The following is a 12,964-nucleotide window of genomic DNA, read 5'->3' as shown; positions in this document are numbered from 1 at the left end:
AAAAACGAATTTCCCACCCCCTCTAACTGTATAGTACCAGTTTAGAACAAAAGGGGGTCTGTCTCTATTGTTTTCTATATCAATAATATTGGATGCCAAATTAACAACAATATTACATTTATCAATATTATTATTTCATAATCAATATATAATAATTTGCTTCATTTTCAGTTTTACATAGTCATTCATGGGTTGATTTATATTGGCCACCTGAAAAACATATAAACAGTGCTTCTGTATAAAATAATTTTAACTTACTTTTGCTAGGTCATAAAGTTTAATAGCATCTTCATAAAGTCCTTTGCTTTCACTGTCAGTAGCAACGATTTCGATTATTGCTTGTGTGTCAGTTAAAAACTTATCAACTGCCCCTGGCTACAAGAATTTAAAGCAAACTTATTAAAGCAGCAATCTAATGCAGGTAACAAAATAAGAATTAAAAATAAAAACACGAACAGTATTTAAGATACATTTTCAAATGTCAAACTTTAAAAAAAGTAAAACTGAACAAATAAAAATATATAAATATATATATTTACTTTTCGACAGCCATCTGGCTCAATTTTTCCCAGCAACATTTCATACTAAAATGTAAAACAATATTAAAATTACTATCAAATTCAATAGTAATAAATAATTTAGCTTTTTAATTTAAAAATATACATACATAAATTAAAAAAATATTGTGCAGAGAGCTAATATACTAGTTAAAAATTTTATGCTCAAGTCTAATACACAAACATATACATGTTCACTAAAATAGTTATGTTAAATTTCAAAACAGAAAAATTTTTGACATCATTATGTGAAGTTTTTAATTTAGATTAACAACCTTCAGTTGCTTTTAAAACATAAATTAGATTTTTAAAAAAAATTTAAGTTTATCATTCTTTTCTAAATTTAATAAATGAGAAAATATATATATATATTTAAATATATAAGGCAACAGCATGGGGAGTAGCAGTGGAAACACCATAATGATACAATCGCAGCAAGATAAAGATCAATAAGAAATTAAAACTGTAATATGTAGGATTTAGGGATTGAAATCAAATGAATTTATTGTAAATTACAACATAAATTAAATTACATAAAAATACAGCACATAAAAAACTGTGCACAATTTTATTCCATTTAGTTTATGTTACTAATTAAAATCTTAATATTAGTCAATTCATTGAAAACATTTTAGAGTAGTGATTAATTTTCTATAAGCATCAGAGATTTATCTTATATACTAAGATGCCAACTGATCCGGATTTGAAAAAATATTTTAAAAAGCGTTAGAGAACAACAGAGTAAAATATGCAGATTTTTAGTTAATTTTGCAACTTTTTAAAAGGCTCCACGCGGCTAAACTGTAACAAAGGGGCACATCACATAAGCCTTTGAATTATTTAGAAGTAGCGGTGAGTAAAAATCCTATAAATCGAATAACTAAACCAAGAATCATACATTAAAAGACTACCACTCGAAGATATTTATCCGACTCCTCTGTATATTTATAATTAAAACTGTAAGTCAGCAAACTTTTATTAAAAAATAATAATAAAACTTTGTACTTAATAATTCAATTTACAAAAAATGAAACATATTAATATTAAAATTCCTCTCTTACCTCCTTTGTCTCCAAAACTAGTTCACTGATGCAAGCCATAAAGAGACTGATACCTCTGTTGCTCTTTAAGTCTCTAAAAAAAATTCATATTGTATGGTACATTTTATCATTTTGTAGAATAGGATAAAGAATATATTTCCAGAAATAGTTTTTGCATTTGCGGAAAAAAAACGAAAGAAAAAATTACGATGTGAAACTGTGGGAAAAGGAAAAATCGCTAAAAAAATAAGACTATATCACTAAATAAAAGAAGACTATATAACTAAACAAAAAAAGACTATATCACTAAATAAAAGAAGACTATATCACTAAACAAAAGAAGACTATAGCATTAAACAAAATGAGACTATATCACTAAACAAAAAAAGACTACATCACTAAACAAAAGACGACTATATAACTAAACAAAAGGAGACTATATCATTAAACAAAGGGCAAAATCACTATATGTCACTGATATCTGACCAATTTTAATATTCTTCAATGAATGCCTGCTTTTACATATTTACTTGGAGTATGACTGAAATATTGACTATCATTATTTCTGAAAAGCAATTTTGAATATTTGGCATGCACTGTTGAATAAAGATATTCTCCTTATGTTTAAATGAAAGTGCAACATTTAAAATAATTAAAACATATTATTATAAATGTCAAACTAGTAGAAATGTTATGTATCAACACATATAAAATGCAAAGCCTAAAAGAACAATATATTCTAAAACACAAAAAACAAAATTAATAACAATAATATACTTACACATAAATTATGAATATAAAATAAACCTATTTTTTTAATGTTGCAACTAAAATACAACTTTTTGAATTGTATTTTTTATTCCACATAGACTATTACCAGAATTTATAATCATAGTTAACATATAATAATAATGCTTTAAATACTTAAGAAAATAACCTAATATTTTATCCAGTCTCCCAATGACTATCATAAGTGTTGTTATTATCAGAGAATATTGACGATCTTTAATTTTAATCTTTTTAGGAAACTTATGAATGATGAGAAAAAAAATCATTTCTTTCTTCTTTAACTTCAGGGAAAGTGAAAGTTTATTTACAAAAAATGTATAATAAATTTCCAAAAAAAAAAAAAATCTAAAACCAGTAAGTAATTGTAAAAAAAATCTATGTTTAAATAAATCAATGTTAAAAAAATCTATGTTAAATCTATGTCTGTTTAACCATAAATGTTTATGGTTAAACAAGTAATATTAAAAAGTAAGTAACAGTTTTCTTTGTCTGCTTCATCATCAAGCAAAACAGATTGGATTGCTATACTGTGTAAAAGTTAAAATTAGTTTCAGGGTAACAAAATTGAAACATGCAAGGATCTATACATGAGATAAATGCAAAAAGAAGAAAAACAAAGCTAACAAAAAGGGGAGGAAAGGTAACTAGGGTATCATGGATTCAGGAAATCCATATTTTTTCAACGACAAACATCACGAGAAAGTAAGAGAAAATAGCAAGAATCCAGAGTGAGAAAAAAAGAGAGAATTTATGCAAGCACAACTGGTAACATTTCAAAATAAAAAAATTAAGAAGAATTATTTATTAACAACTATAACCAACACTTCTAAACTGTACAAAAAAAAGTATTAGAAAAAAAAGCAATTTTTCAGAACACATATTTAATACAAAGAAGGATTTACAATGGGATTCATTTAAACTGTTTCAGAAATGATTCATATAAACAGTTATACAAAAGATTTTTTACAACCAGCTATACACTTAATTTTTAAGACCAGCAATATAAATGATTCATACAAACAACTATACAAGTGATTTTCATGACCAGCTATATGAATGATTTAGTGAACAGTTAACTAAAGATATACTAAAACAGTTAAGAAATAAAACATCTAAAACGCAATAAATAAAATAAGAAATTTTAAAAAAAAAACACTTAAATAAGAAATAAAACACCTAAAACAAAAATTTTACCTAAGAACATAAAAATACTGTAATGCCTCTCTGGGATCTGTTGATTCAAATTTTTTTGTGTACATCGTGAGCAATCTCGATAAATTTAATCTTCTCATAGGAGCCTTACCATCTTTGGACACTAAAAGATAAAGAAATTAAAATTTAATATCGTAGTAAAACAAATTAAAAGTTGAAAAATAATCAAAACTAAAAAAAAATTATAATTAATTAATTACAAGCTTAGCTTTGTGGGCTTTTTAAGATATTACTTATTATAAAACTTTTTGGATTTAATTTTTATTTCGAAAGAACTATTTACACTTTAAAGAAAACTTTCATAGCATAAAAATAATTCAATAATTAATTCAAATGTAGAACTATTATTTCCTGCTGATATTGATAAAAAAACTGATAATTTCACTCCTTCACTTGGTATCTTTCTAAATAAATCACTGATCCATATGTTCCTATTGATTTTATTTTGGGTATTTTCTTACAATTTATTAAATTGAGTTTTAAAGCAAGGACACACACACACATATATATATATATATATATATATATATATATATATATATATATATATATATATATATATATATATATATATATATACACATACATATATAATTTTTTTTTTTTTTTTTTTGAAAATTAGATGATTTACAGAATATTTTTTCACTAGAAGGTTACATGGTTACATTTACCTCTAGGTTGACATAAAAATGAAATAATAAAATCTTACTTACACAAAGGAGCATTACAACTTGCAGGAATAGCCAGCAAATTAAGTTCGTACAGTACAATAGCTATATGTACAGCATGGCATCTTAGTGAGTCAATCCTAAATAAGAACTCAATAGCAGCTTCAAACTGAGCAGTAAGGAATAAGACTTGAAAATATAAGAATGGTTGATTGTATGCATTGAAATGTGATTCACCTGCAGATAAAAAAGAGTAATTAAAACATAGTATCATAGCTTACTTAAATTTGCTTGAATTAAGGATTAATCATCTAATATTATATATGCAAGGAATTATGTATACGAACACATTTTCATATATATATATATACACTGGTTATCATAAATTAAGGAAAAATCACAAAAATAGCGATAACTCTTTCAAAAGTAAGCCAAACCGTGCAAAATTTGCATATGTTGTCCACTAAGTGTAGCTGAGTAAAATTGCAATATGCAAATTAGTGGCGCTGCACTCGGCTTACGTCATCTGCCTGGAGCATAAAAGTCCAAGTTTGAGAGAAAGCACACAAATTTTACTGTGATTGCGACATTGAAAATCTGAGATAGCCAATTCGTAATAATGACCTCTAGGCATCATTTGCCTGAAGAACTACGATGGAGAGCCATCGGGAGACTAGAGGCAGGGCAGAGTCAATCAGAAGTGGCCAGATGGCTAAATGTGAGTCCATCTGTGGTTCATAGACTTTGGAGGCAATTTCAAACCACAGATTCGGCATCTAGGAGGTTCAGTCAAGGACGGCCAACTGTTACGACCAGTGCCGATGACCGATATTTGACATTAAGTGCACGCAGGAATAGAACCGCTACTCCGACACATCTTAGATCCTCTCTTGCTGCAGCCACCGGAAGGTTGGTGTCAACGTCAACTGTGCGCAGAAGGCTCCACGAAGGTGGTCTGTATGCGAGACGACCAGCCATTTGCGTGCCGCTCACATCACGCCATAGGAGAGACCGTTTGCAGTGGGCCCGACAACATGTCCACTGGACGTCAGATCAATGGAGGCCTGTTCTCTTTACGGATGAGTCCAGGTTTAGTCTAGAAAGTGACAGTAGACGTTATTTGATATGGAGAGAACCTGGGACCCGTTATCATCCATCAAACATCCGTGAAAAAGATGCATACGGAAGAGGCAGTGTCTGTGTTTGGGGAGGCATATCCTTAGGAGGGCGCACATACCTCCATGTCTTTCCAAGGGGAACCGTGAATGCTCAGGTTTATCGAGACAACATCCTTGATGCTTATGTGCGCCCATATGCCGGGGCAATTGGTGATTGCTTCCTGTTACAGGACGATAATGCAAGACCACACAGAGCTCGCATTGTTGATGATTATCTTCAACAGGAAACAATTACTCGCATGGAGTGGCCAGCTCGATCCCCGGACTTGAATCCTATCGAGCACGTTTGGGATGCTCTAGGGAGGCGTGTATCTGCCATCAATCCGCCCCCTCAGACCCTTGCCACGCTTGCAACTGCTTTACAAGAGCAATGGCTCTCACTTCCTATTGAACTGATAGACCGCATAATTGAAAGCATCACACATCGCTGTTTGTGCTGTATTGCTTCTAGAGGCAATCATATTCCATATTAAAGGTACTTTTTCTATTGCAAACCGATACTTCCAATTTGTTTATTTTATACATGTGCTAATTTCTATACTACTATTAATGTCTGATAATTTCTTTTTATGTTGTTTAATACCTTACTATGTGTTGTATATTGTGGGTAAGTTTCATAAAATTCCATGTGTAATTTCTTGAGTTATCGCGATTTTTGTGAATTTTCCTTAATTTATGATAACCAGTGTATATATATATATATGAAAATTAAACTTTTTTTAATATTGAAAATTAATTAAAAAAAATTAAAAATTTATAAAATTAATATTTTTAACTTATTTTATGAGTTCTATATACTTTCAGCTTATGCGCAATAAATAAAACTTATTAATTTTCTTGTTTTTCACTTCTTTCTTTTCATCCTTTGTATATTTATACAGTAGAGAACCAATTATCCGGGATGCTCGGGACCATCGCTATCCCGGATGTCTGAATTTCCCGGTTTTCCGGATCAACCAAAAAGTGTTGTTAATCGATGTTTTATCGAACCCAAATTACAAGGAAAAAGTGTAATGCATAAAGTAAGAGAAAAAAGAAAGATACTCCTAACTTTAAAAATAACATTTAAAAGAATTAAAAAATTTGCAAGTTTAGACAAGAAAAACAAGATTAAAAAATACAAAATTCTCGTATTTATTTTTTAAAAATAATTACAATTCCTAAATTAACTGATATAAACAAAACCAATGGTTAAATAACGCAATATATTTCATACCTAATTATATGGGGGAAACGATAAAATAAAAGGAAAACTTATTAATCTAAACTGCTGTTTGTAGAAAATGCAACACCATGAAAGAATCATCAGAATCAAATGAAATTTAATGCAGAAACGACTTGTACTGATACAAATAAATGATGAAATTTTCAAAACAAAAGAAACAAATTAAGCGTCCGAAATCAGTATTTGGTGCAGCCACCACGCGCTGCAATAAGTGCTGCTATACGACATGGCATGGAGTCAAACAGATGTTGAATATCTGCTTGAGGAAGAGAATTCCATATCGCTTGTATGCGCAACCAAAGTTCGTCTTTGGAAACTGCAGGACGCGGATCACGAGTGAGACGCCGACCAACCATATCCCACACGTGCTCAATAGGCGACATATCCGGCGAATAAGCAGGCCAAGGAAGAAGTTGCATGCGTTGTGCTGAACAGAAGTCTCTAACAGTCCACGCAACATGTGGGCGTGCATTATCCTGCTGAAAGATAGCTCCAGGGATGCCTTGAAGGAAAGGAACGACTTCGGGCTGTAGCACTTCACGGACGTGTTGCTATTGAGATTACCCTCAATTCGTATCAAATTGGATCGTCCATGATACGAAATCGCACCCCAGACCATAACTCCGGGTGTTCGACCACTATGTCGTTCAATAATACACTCAGGAAGGCAGCGTTGACCGGCATAACGTCTAACACGAATACGGCCATCATGGGTCCACAAATTGAAGCGTGATTCATCTGAAAAGACAACTTGGTGCCAATCAGCTCGCCAGTCTCTGTGCTCAAGAGCCCACTGCCGACGCAGCCGTCGATGATCCGCCGTGAGGGGAATCCTGTATAATGGCACCCTTGCACGCAATCCACGGCGCAGCAGACGACGACGAATTGACGAAGCCGACAATTGTACACCTGTAGCAGTAGACCAATGTGCTGCCAGCTGCCTGGAGGAAGCTGTGCGATCATTCACCGCCATGCGGAGCAGGTGTCGATCATCGCGCTCTGACGTCACCTTCTGTCGTCCAGTGCCTGTTTTTCGAGTTGTTCGGTGCTCGTCGGTCCACTGCTTCCAAACTTGCATCACTGTGGAACTGTTCCGCTGCATACGAGCTGCTATTGCGCGATAGGAAAATCCTCCTTCTCGAAGGCCGATTATCCTCTCTCGTTCAAACTCCGTAAGTTGCTTGAATTTCTTATTCTTCCGTCGTGGAGGCATACTCAGGTCTCACTAAACGTTTGCCACTAACAAATAATCATAGACTATTTTCAACGTCCCGCTACAGCACTTTATTTATACGCTTTCAGCGTTTCAGAGTTTCAGGGCGCTGCGCGCGCCACGCACGCGCGATGGCTCTGAAACTTTATTAATTTGCATAATATCCTATAATTGACATTTGCTGCGAATTTCATTTGATTCTGATGATTCCTTCATGGTGTTGCATTTTCTACAAACAGCAGTTTAAATAAAAGCACTTGAAAATTATCGAACCGAAATGATAGTTAAAAAAGGCACTAGCATAAATATTGAAACCCGGAACAAGGCAAGATCAACGGAATTTTTAAAAAAAAACCTAATGATAAAATTTATGAATAAAAAGAATTAATTTATTGAGTGAGAAATTTATCGTGAAAAGAAAAAAAAATCAAACGTAGTGGAATCAGAAAAACAAAACTGCAATCTGCTTCATAAAATAATCCTATGTTTAAATTAATAAACTATTCTCCTTTTATTTTTTTATTTTTGTTGATAAAAACACGATATTTAATTACAGCAGATGTGATTCCACATCAATAAAAACTTGCAAATGATACCGCACTTGAATTTATTCAGAAGAAAAAGATTTTATTTTTATTAATCGATGTCAAATAGATAAATATATTTTTCTCTTTCATCTTCTGTTCACCGATATGCATGCAATGCATTTTCCCTACCCCCCTCGTAAATTAAACAGAAAACGAAATCAGCATGCCACACCCTTCAGCTTGATTGACGGCCTAAAGGAGAAAATAAAACATTCCTCCCTTCCCTGCCTTCAAGGTCACGGAGGAAATGACGTTTCTCTGGGTAAAAGGGGGAAAAAATTCTCCCCTTCCTTACATTTTCCTCTACTCGACTTCAAAGATGAGTTCATTTCCGCTTTTTGTTCATAATCGTTCTAGTTTAAAATGGCGAGAAAACCAATCAAAATGTTTCCCGGTTATCTGGATACCGCATAAATGGTTCTATACTGTATATATCATAGGTGGTAACACGAGTTTGAAAGGTAAAAAGTTCTAAAACTTCTGTTAGTTTGAAAGCAAAAAATTTACTATATTTGCAATGAAAAGATATAAACATAACAAAAATAAATATTTTCATTTTAATAGTTCCTTTTCTGAACCCCTCTGAACAAAGCTCGAAAGCAATTTCTTTACTCAAATTAATCTTATTTTTATCTCTTGAACTTACAGCAACGGAGGTTGAATTAAAATGAGATCAGTTTCAAAGATGTACTAAACTAAGTTTTACCTAAAGAGCAGAACATTTCCTGGTAAAGCAAACGCACAACACAGAAATGAAAGAATATATTTCCAGTACATTTTCAAGCATCATTATCAAAACTGAAAATTATTCCCACCAAAATTCGGCAATAATAGTTATCGTTGATGATTAATTTGTATGTGGTAATATCCCAAATTAATTAAAAAATTATCCATTTATAGGTGACTAAAAATCTCTGTTGTGTGAATTTACTGAATAGCAGGTAATCTCTGATTTCACAAACAATTATGCAAAATGGGACAATTATTGCCAAAATAAAATTAATATAAATTACCATATTCTTCTAAAAGCTGTGATTGAAGTTGAGGAAATGTTAGCGAATCTTGAGGCACATTGCCTGTCTCTTCTTCATCCGGACGTAACAGACACAATTTCATCCACAAATAATCATCTGTCTTGTCCATTACGTCAGGGTTACTATCATCAGTAACACGGCCAAGTAAGCAAAATACAGCCCTAATGTAATGAGCAACAATTTTGTTAATAATAATATTCTTGCTATAAATTTCCTTCAGAGAAAAGATATTAAAATAAAAACTATATTCTAATGCAATACTATTGATAAAAGAAAAGAAAGAAAAGGAGAACTTAGAAATTAAAACAACAGATTTGAATTTCAAACAAAAGTCAATATATTGAATATTTTTTACCTTTTAAATGGATCAGGGCTGGAGCGAACTGTTCGCCGATACTGAAGTTTGACTTGACTTTCACTGTTGGGTCTTAATCTAAAATGAGACAATGTGTGCAAAATTATAAATTTTAAACTTTGAATATGGTTTTGGAGGCACTTAATTTTTTTAAAAAATGCAAGAGATAGAGAGAAACTAAATTTTGCAAATTTGTATGCATGAAAACTACGGCTGGTTAAGTAGTAAAATATCTTAGTAATTTCTTTTCTTTTTTGTTTTGTTAAATGAAGCTTAAAATAGCATAAAATAAGAAAATTATTTATTTTTATTGAAATGGAATGCATTAAAAATAGATATTAAATTTTAATTTATTACATATTTTAAATCGGTTATTTTTATTTATTTATCCGTACTAGTATAAGTAGTTTTACTTCACAACAGCAAAATTTAAGTAATTTTGCTGCCCCATTATTATAGACCAATAATTGGGACATAAATTATGAAAAGGGAGAAAACAATGCATACAAACTTTACTAAGAAATCAATAAGAGTTTAAATTTCTCATGCAATCAACCAAAATAATAATAATATTATAATAAAATCATAATAAAGTTTTAAAATAAATCTGAATTCAATTTTTAAAAAAAGAAGAAAAATCAACAACAAAACATTTTATCTTTCAATTACGCAAAATGTATTTGTACCTGTGCTCCTCGTTTTCTCCATACTCTATTAGAAAAGGCAGAAAATCCTTAAGGCAATCCCTAAATAAATAATAAATGTGTTAAATAAATATGTCACAATTAATTATGTCACAAATAATCATTAAAATAAAATTAAAAAAACTAAAGTAGCTGAATTAAAATAATAATGGTAGTAAAAAGAACTTATACACCTTTATGACAAATAGACACACAATATTTTTTCAGAAATCAATAATCATAACGATTATGCAAGATCATAAGTATTACATGAAATGTTTTGTAAAACATAACACAATGAAATCCTAATTATTCATTGAATCCATCCAATTACCCATCAAATTGGGTGACAAAACAACAATCATGGATTATCAACAAAAAAAATTTAAGAAAAGGCCTTTGCATGTGTATTATCTGTAACAACATTCTTAATTTGTAATTGGCATTTAAATTTTTTAATAATATTCAAAAAAATTCCATTCCAAATAAAAATTATTTCAAGAAAAGTAAAATAAAGGTTGTTTGATAAAATCTTGCACAAAAAAAAATTTCTGTGAACTTTAATTATCTAGTGGAACAGATCTCATGCTGACCATATAATCCAATTAAGATATCTAAATACATGTTACTTAATTTATGTGATGTGTAATAATAAAAAATCTATTATTTAATACAAGTCAATGAATAGACATGTTTATTATTGAACGTAGTTAACTATCAGTTAAATCGTAAATTTAAATTTACTTTCTTGCAATTCAATAAAAAATCAAAGTGTTTAATTTACTAAAAAAAATTTATCCCTGAGAAATGCGTAAATAAGCATTTTGATACTTAATGTACAAAAGATTTTTTGCAAATCAACAAAAATATTAAATATACTTAAAGCTATTATGTATTAGCTATTATGTATTAGCTAACACAATCAAGTATTTTCCACTAGAAACATTCAGTCCAAAAATCTTTTATTTTTTTCAAATTTTATTATTCAACATGCATAGTTGCAAATAAAAGTGTATTGTTTTAATCAGATTGAATTATAAAACAAAATCTGATGCAAAAATAATCAATATAAAATCATTAGAGTGTATCATAGTCATGGAATCTGTGTTTACTTGGAAAAGATAAACAGCCAGAAGGATATAAATAGTTGTCATATTAATGAATTTTTAAATACCAGCATGTAATAAAACAAAATAGAAACACTAAAATGATAAAAACTGATAATTAATAATAAAAAAAAAAATTTAAGATTATCACAATAATTTTAAAGAAATAAAGTGAATTGCACAGTTAAAACAGTCAATAATATAATTGTTACATATAATCATGTATGAAACAAGCTTAAATTTTACCCAGCATTCCTTGCAGCATCTATGGCAGCATCAATTTTACCACATCTCAAACAATAATAGAGGACAGCCCATACTGGGTTACCTTCAATTAAACCATCCTGGAAAAAAACAATAAAAATAACCAATAATCTAATTTAAAATCTAGCTTTAATCCTCGAAGACTTCATGAAATTTAAAAGTACTTATTTTTCTTGTATAAATAAGTGCAAAACATAAAAAGAGCTAGTAAAGTTATAAACATTATTCCAAGAAATTAAAGATGTGCAATAGAATACATAATAAATTTAAGATCTAATTTTATATTAGTAAAGTATATTTTTATATTGATCCGGAAGCTTTTAAAGAGAATTTTTACTCAATATAAACTTGTTTTTCAAAATAAATATATTATTACTATGCACGTATTGGATTCATTTCTTACCAGTACAATCAAGTAAACTAGACCATAAAGTGATAAGATTTTAATTTAAGCAAAGAAGTGTAGGTCAAAGATTTTCAGGTAGGTCAACAAAAAATCTGTTTTCAGAAAGAAAAAATATGAGATTTAGTCAAAGAATTTTAAGAAATTCTGATCTGGCAGTATGAATTATACAGAATGACAAGAAATAACTTGGACAAAGTTTAAATCAATTTTTTTCCTCTGTTGACAAAGTATTTTAAGTTTTATGTTAAGAACTCATCTAAATAAGTGTGTGTTAAGTTGGTTGACTCTAGCAGATAGAGCTAAACTCATTGAAGTTTAGTGAAAGGCAGATTTTTCTATCTCTCTTACAGTGCAAGAATGACCGTCTTATTTTCCAGACTTGAATCCAATAGGTTTTTCTGTCTAGTCCATCTTAGAGATAAAAAATTTTGTGCTAGGAATGGGACACAACATCAGTAGATGAGTTGTGCCCCATGGCACTAAAGTTTGTGACACATTTACAGCTCTGCGTTAGGGCTAAAAGCAGTTAAAATTTGTAAACATGTTTGTAAACAAGTTTATTTGAAAGTTTAGTTGTGACACTTAAATCTATGCAATAATAAAAAAGAATGCAATTAAACTTTGCTTAATAATTGAATGCTTGTAAT

General features: G+C 30.3%; 1 protein-coding gene across 2 annotated transcripts in view; it reads right to left on the bottom strand.

The window, feature by feature from the left end:
- LOC107449724 (nuclear pore complex protein Nup93) overlaps positions 1 to 12,964 on the bottom strand; it is a 45,185-nt gene that overhangs the window by 17,282 nt on the left and 14,939 nt on the right. For both annotated transcript variants that reach the window (XM_043039586.3, XM_043039585.2), the window contains exons 10-18: positions 11,894 to 11,991; positions 10,545 to 10,604; positions 9,859 to 9,936; positions 9,483 to 9,664; positions 4,312 to 4,503; positions 3,581 to 3,701; positions 1,619 to 1,691; positions 540 to 584; positions 259 to 375 (exon numbers count right to left, since the gene is read on the bottom strand). In XM_043039586.3, coding sequence (XP_042895520.1) covers positions 259 to 375; positions 540 to 584; positions 1,619 to 1,691; positions 3,581 to 3,701; positions 4,312 to 4,503; positions 9,483 to 9,664; positions 9,859 to 9,936; positions 10,545 to 10,604; positions 11,894 to 11,991 — 966 coding nt within the window. The remainder of the gene's footprint in view (positions 1 to 258; positions 376 to 539; positions 585 to 1,618; positions 1,692 to 3,580; positions 3,702 to 4,311; positions 4,504 to 9,482; positions 9,665 to 9,858; positions 9,937 to 10,544; positions 10,605 to 11,893; positions 11,992 to 12,964) is intronic.

Source organism: Parasteatoda tepidariorum, chromosome 7, assembly GCF_982258835.1.
Source record: "Parasteatoda tepidariorum strain Cologne lab strain chromosome 7, Ptep-v5.0, whole genome shotgun sequence".
Classification (NCBI taxonomy): Eukaryota; Metazoa; Arthropoda; class Arachnida; order Araneae; family Theridiidae; genus Parasteatoda; species Parasteatoda tepidariorum.
Note: the sequence above shows the minus strand (reverse complement) of the source record. Positions and strands in the feature narration are given on the sequence as shown.